General features: G+C 50.3%; 1 protein-coding gene across 2 annotated transcripts; it reads left to right on the top strand.

Annotated features, from left to right (window-relative positions):
- Nucleotides 1-1,847: 1,847 nt before the first annotated feature.
- Nucleotides 1,848-6,100, top strand: SP8 (Sp8 transcription factor). Of its 2 annotated transcripts, none has more exons than XM_038391156.2 (2): nt 1,848-2,395; nt 2,862-6,100. In XM_038391156.2, exon 2 carries the CDS (start codon nt 2,895-2,897, stop codon nt 4,311-4,313), a length of 1,419 nt encoding a protein of 472 aa, XP_038247084.1. In that variant the 5' UTR covers nt 1,848-2,395; nt 2,862-2,894; the 3' UTR covers nt 4,314-6,100. The 2 variants fall into 2 exon arrangements, with proteins under 2 accessions (XP_038247084.1, XP_038247083.1); XM_038391155.2 differs by having other exon boundaries at nt 1,848-1,983.
- The last annotated feature ends 229 nt before the right edge of the window (nt 6,101-6,329 follow it).

Consider the following 6,329-nt stretch of genomic DNA (forward strand, 5'->3'; position numbering starts at 1 on the left):
AAATGTGGAAGCGATCTAATTAAAGACCTAACTAGAGAGGTTATCTAAAAAAGATACCACTTAAGCATTGTACTTTGCTCGTGTATTGGAAGACACATAGAAGAACTTTATCAGGCTGAGAGTAAATGATCTTTATGCAGCCTCTGGCACGCCACAAAATGCGATTTTCTATTCCGCTTGAAAAGCATATAGCTTAAAATGCGTGTTTTGCTCTTAAGCTTTCTGATCTATGTCTTAATAGTTACACTCCAGCTCCAACAGCTAAAGGAAATAGGATAAAAGTTAATAAGCATTTATACAAGGGAGTCTCTCACGAAAATTCCCCCCTCCCCCCGATGATGGTATTGATTAGAATTAAACCCGAAATTTAAACAAGTGTGCATTAGGTCTGTAAAATGAATATCATTATAGAAGGAGACCAAAGCAATGAAGTTAATTCTTTTTTATTTGTTAAACGGAGTTCCCTCCTTCCCCCACCCCTTCCTCCTTCTGGGCTGGCCTGTCACGCCTTCTCAACAGGCTAAAATCATTCAGAGCAGCTCGCAGAGAGAAACACGACATTTATGGTAACCGTCAGTCTTCAGAGAAAGAAAGCAGTTCATTAATTTACTTGCCTCTTACTTCAGAGTATGATAATGTACGTTACCCCCTTAATCAATAGATATGATGTTCGGTCAATATCCCCGCAACATTGAAACAAGTCAAAAACCCAAACAAACGTCCACGCCGACTTTGCTACCCGAAATGTACACCAGTGATGCAACTTCACCCAGGGACAGCTGTATTTTTTCTGAATTTTAGAAAGCTCTGATGCATTTGATTAAAAAAAAAAACAATAACCCAACCCAAACATAGTAGGCCAGTCAAAACAACGCAGCTCACCGTTGCTCACAGTATTAATAACTTCTACCTTTAAACTATCAACATTTGGACGACAGAGGAGAGGAGATTAAACTGCGTATTTTCAATACACAAAGAGGAATAGCAAATGAAATATTGTTTGCACTGTTGTATAGCTGCCATGTTCCTGAAACTCTGATGACATTTTCTGAAAATACACACGCCAAATTATCTCCGCGTACCTATAACCTAGGGCACTGGTACTGTCCCCGCTCGTCTGATATATGGCTTAGTCTGGGTTGCCAAAAACATTGGCACAAAGCAACAGCAATGTAAAAGGAATCCGCATAGAAATCTACCTAACTGCGGAGAGACAGTCATTGTACTTAACTATTTTCCTGCTTCCCTTGAAAAGATAAACGGTCTGAAAGCAAAACGAAGGGAACTGCAATCCGAACTAGCTAGCTGTAAGGGAACAAACACCCCATCCGGAAAGTGGGACCTTTGGATCCACACCAAATACCTAACAAACCAAAAAAAAAAAAAAAAAAAAAAGTCCACCAGAAGGCACAATCCATAACTTCTAGCCACAAAAACCCGACTACGTATACACTGCTAAAGGGAAAGGGGGGGGGGGGGGGGGGGGAAGGCAGGAGAGTAACAAGATCTACAAAAAAGAGTGAAACTACTGACACTCAGGGAAGTGAAAATGCTGCAGGGGGGTTTTAAGAGTCACGAAGGGGACTGGGAAGGGGGAAGCAGAAATGCACTTGGGCATTGGCGTAGAGTATTTGTGGGCACCCCTGTATTTGTGGGCACCCGCCCTTAGATTTGCAAGCTCTCTCGGCGTCTTCCTTCCCGGAGAGCCGCCGCTGCTGCTGCCGCGCGGCTGCCGAATGCGTTCGGCGGTGCTGATGACCTCACGCACTAAGGTCTCTGGGAGGCCCGGCGAGGCTGTCGATTGGCTGGCTGGGACTCAGCGGCACTTCAAAGCCTGAGAGGGAGCTACAATTGTGGTGGAATGGGCGGAACTGATCATTGTATTGCACACCTCTAAAAAAAACACTGCCTCTGATTTATCAATATAAAAAAGATCCTCTGAGAGGAGGGCACTTTTGTGTGATGGCAACTTCACTTCTAGGGGTGAGTCTAAGGATTTTTTCTCTTGCTGGTTTAATTAGTTTCTTTTTATTGTCGATTGGAGGGGGTTAAAATAGCCCCTGTCTTGACCACGGCTATCAGTCTCCTCTATTGAGGTTTTTTTTTTTTCTTAAGTACAAGTGAGTTTAGGAGAAAAGAAAGGGGGGGGGGGGGGAAGGGGCCAGAGTCACTTTTCAGTGTGCAGGAAAAGGTTTTTAAGGGCATTTGTAGAAGCAACCTACAGCGCCCGGGCTGTGCTGTGCCTGCATCCCCGGTGAAGTGTCCTCTCTTCTTTACATGTGACTGCTGGAGGAAAAACAGCAGCACTTTCTCCGTCCGTGTGCAATTGCTAGTTTGCAACAGATTGCGGTTTTCTTTTCCCCTTTAACATTTTTCAGCCCGCCGCGTCCAGCAGGTACGTTGAACTTGTATGCTTGTTTATTGGTACGTAGATAAGACGGTCTCGCAGCTTTTTTGCAGGCTGGTCTTTTTTGGCCTGAGAGAAGCGAACCTGTTCGGTCCTGGGGAAAGGAGGACGAGCTGCAACGTAGCTGCCTCCGGGCTGAGGGGGTTTAGTTTTAGCATCGCGGAAATAAATAAACTTTTTCCCCATCCCCTCTAGGTTTATCAGCGTTAAAATACCCCAGCTAGCCAGAGGCTACGTAAACCCCAACTCTCCTTAGCCAGCCCATTTCAGAGGACAGCTGGAAAAACTTTGTCTCCCTTCTCCGGCGGGGGGGGGGGGGAGGTTGGGGTTGGCGGCGATGGAGCGAGCTGGGGTCAGCGGTTTGGGGAGGGGGCAGAGACGCGATGGGAGGCGGGCGGGTGGTTTCGAGGGCAGGCTCTGAAGCTGATGCCCTTCTTGTCCCCCCTCTCCGCAGGAAGAACCGAGGTTAGGCTCGACTCCTTTGGCCATGCTCGCCGCCACCTGCAATAAGATCGGCAGCCCCAGCCCGTCTCCCTCGTCCCTCTCGGACAGCGCGTCCTCCTTCGGCAAAGGCTTCCACCCCTGGAAACGCTCCTCCTCCTCCTCCTCGGGCAGCTGCAGCGCGGTGGGCTCCAGCCTGTCGGGCTTCGGGGTGGCGGGCGCTTCTCGGAACGGCTCCTCGGCGGCGGCGGCGGCGGCCGCGGCGGCGGCGGCCGCCCTGGTCTCGGACTCCTTCAGCTGCGGCGGCTCGCCGGGCTCCAGCGCCTTCTCGCTGACCTCCAGCAGCGCGGCCGCCGCCAGCTCGCCCTTCGCCAATGACTACTCCGTCTTCCCGGCGCCCGTGAGCTCCGGGGGCGGCGGCGGCGGCGGCGGCTCGTCCCAGGAGGCGGCCGCGCACCAGCCCGTCTTCCTCTCCAAGGTGCACACGTCGGTGGACGGGCTGCAGGGCATCTACCCGCGCGTGGGCATGGCGCACCCCTACGAGTCCTGGTTCAAGCCCTCGCACCCGGGCCTGGGCGCCGGCGAGGTGGGCTCGGCCGGCGCCTCCAGCTGGTGGGACGTGGGCGCCGGCTGGATCGACGTGCAGAACCCCAACGGGGCGGCGGCGCTGCAGGGCTCCCTGCACCCGGCCGCCGGCGGGCTCCAGACCTCGCTGCACTCGCCGCTGGGCGGCTACAACTCGGATTACTCGGGCCTGGGCCACTCGGCCTTCAGCAGCGGCGCCTCCTCGCACCTGCTCAGCCCCGCCGGGCAGCATCTCATGGACGGATTTAAGCCCGTGCTGCCCGGCTCCTATCCGGACTCGGCCCCCTCGCCGCTGGCCGGCGCCGGGGGCTCCATGCTGAGCGGGGGCCCCGCCGCGCCGCTGGGGGGCTCGCCCCGCTCCTCAGCCCGCCGCTACTCCGGCCGGGCCACCTGCGATTGCCCCAACTGCCAGGAGGCGGAGCGGCTGGGGCCGGCCGGGGCCAGCCTGCGGCGCAAGGGGCTGCACAGCTGCCACATCCCGGGCTGCGGCAAGGTCTACGGCAAGACGTCGCACCTGAAGGCGCATCTGCGCTGGCACACGGGCGAGCGGCCCTTCGTCTGCAACTGGCTCTTCTGCGGCAAGCGCTTCACCCGCTCGGACGAGCTGCAGCGGCACCTGCGGACCCACACGGGCGAGAAGCGCTTCGCCTGCCCCGTCTGCAACAAGCGCTTCATGCGCAGCGACCACCTCAGCAAGCACGTGAAGACCCACAGCGGCGGCGGCGGGGGCGCAGGGGGCGGCGGCGGGGGCGGCTCCGGCAGCGGGGGCAAGAAGGGCAGCGACACCGACAGCGAGCACAGCGCGGCGGGCAGCCCCCCCTGCCACTCCCCGGAGCTGCTGCAGCCGCCCGAGCCCGGCCACAGGAACGGCCTGGAGTGAAGGCTGCGGCGGGGGGCGGGGGAGACGCTGGGGCTGGGCGCCCTCCCCCGCTCCCCCGCGGGAGTAACTGTGTAAAGGGGCCATGGACATGTAAGTAACGTGCACTGTTTTCACGGACACTCTCCCCAGGGCCTCCCTTCCCCGCAGCTTCAGCTCCTGTTTCAGTGCCGGGCCCCCGGGCAGCCCCCTCCAAGCGCGCCTCGCTCGCACGTGGGTTAAGGGGGACGTGGGGCCGGCCAAGAAAAGCTCTAGGGGAAAAGCGGCCAAGGAGGAGGCAGATCGGGACAAACTAGCGTGAGATGGGGGCCAGCGTAGTGTGTCTCGTTGAGAAAGTTGGGGGCAGAAAGCGCCCAGTGCTGCCACTTGAAGCACTTGGGTGAAAATGGGATTGGAGACTTTTTCTTTCCACTTAAAAAAAAAAAATCCTTCCGTGTTTATTTAAAAATCACGTGCTCTGCAGCTGTTAAATGCCTCACGTAATCGCCATTTCACAGGTCGAGAGCTTTTTACGCGTATAAATAATCATTTTAAAAAACCAACCTACCCCAAGCATCAAAGATACGCCTGGGAGCAATTCAAAGTTGCCGAAGAAGAGGCACATCTTGCGGGCTTGTTTTCTGGCGATGGAGGGAATGACTTTGGAGTGTTATAACAACTTCAAAGTTTTTTTTTTTATAAACGCATTTTGCAATTGTTGTTTTTGAAATACAGCGCTCATATTAAATTTAAAACGATCCCGATCTAATTTTTTTTTTAAAAAAGCACTGCTTTCCAGTGAGACCAGCGTGACTGTGTTTGTCCTTTTGAAAAATAGCTTTCCACCCCACTTTCCAAATTTAATCTCGTTTGTTAGTCCACCCGTCCATTTGTACAGTCCCGTTTCTGAACATTCACACGGTACGCCGAAAATAATTAGGATTAAATTTATTTTTTTGGTAATTAAATTCAAATCCAGTGAAGAAGCATCCTTGATTTCAAGCGAAGCTGTAGATCGAATGCCAAAAAGAGGATGATGGAAAGAAATAGGAAAATAAAACTCCTGTAAAATACATCTGAATTTAATGGTTTGTACAACTGGGGAAATCGTTCTAGATTAGCTAACAGTTAAATATAACTCCACCAATGTATCGGTGTGAGCTGCAGGTGTTCAGGAGACGATTTTGTATAGTATTTTTCTTGTACATTACTTCTAGTAAATATTTGAAAATATATTGAAGTACACGAGCTTTTTTTTTTCTTTTGTCACGAGAAAATATTAAGCGTTATTGTTGCAGTCCTAGTTAACTGCCTTTTTTATTCCCTGGACTTGTTTCTTGAAGTATATCTTCAGATCGCACTTCAGGATATAGTTTTTGCTTGAATATTAATTTAGATAGGCATAAACCTGTACAAACAATATTTGATAAATGTTGAATGACATTTAATTTAATGGAGCATGTACTTATTTGCTGGCAGTTCAGGTATAGTTAAAGTGAGAGTTCTCCTATATTTCATAAAGTGGGTTTGCCAAAACCCATGTATTAAATAAACTGTCCAAGTGAAACTGAACTAATGTTGGCCTATGTGTATTTCCTGAAAATAATATTGATAAATGTTAATAAACACTCCTGACACTACATTAGTGGTTTGCAAATGCTGCAAACTATTTGTCTCGTTGTAATGTTGAAATAATTTGGATATTTCACATTGAAATGGAAAGCCTTTCGCTGGAACATTTTAGATTTGCATTTTAAATGCATGAAATATGTAATTGATTTTTATCTGTAATATTTTAAATGGTATTAATAAACTCCAGATAAAACATTCCATTAGGTCAGTTAATTGTTTTTTTTTTAATCCAGTCACTGTAGGTGGTTCTTTATTTACCTGAAACTCCTACAGTCTGAATAATTCTCTATATTTTAATGTCAACAAGGGAATATAAGGAATCAAATCTAATTTTAAACTATAGTATTTAATGCAAACCGTACTTGAGACATTAAAATGGATAAACAGTCAGTCTATCTGAAATTCAGC

The sequence above is a fragment of the Dermochelys coriacea genome, chromosome 2 (assembly GCF_009764565.3).
Source record: "Dermochelys coriacea isolate rDerCor1 chromosome 2, rDerCor1.pri.v4, whole genome shotgun sequence".
Taxonomy (NCBI): domain Eukaryota; kingdom Metazoa; phylum Chordata; order Testudines; family Dermochelyidae; genus Dermochelys; species Dermochelys coriacea.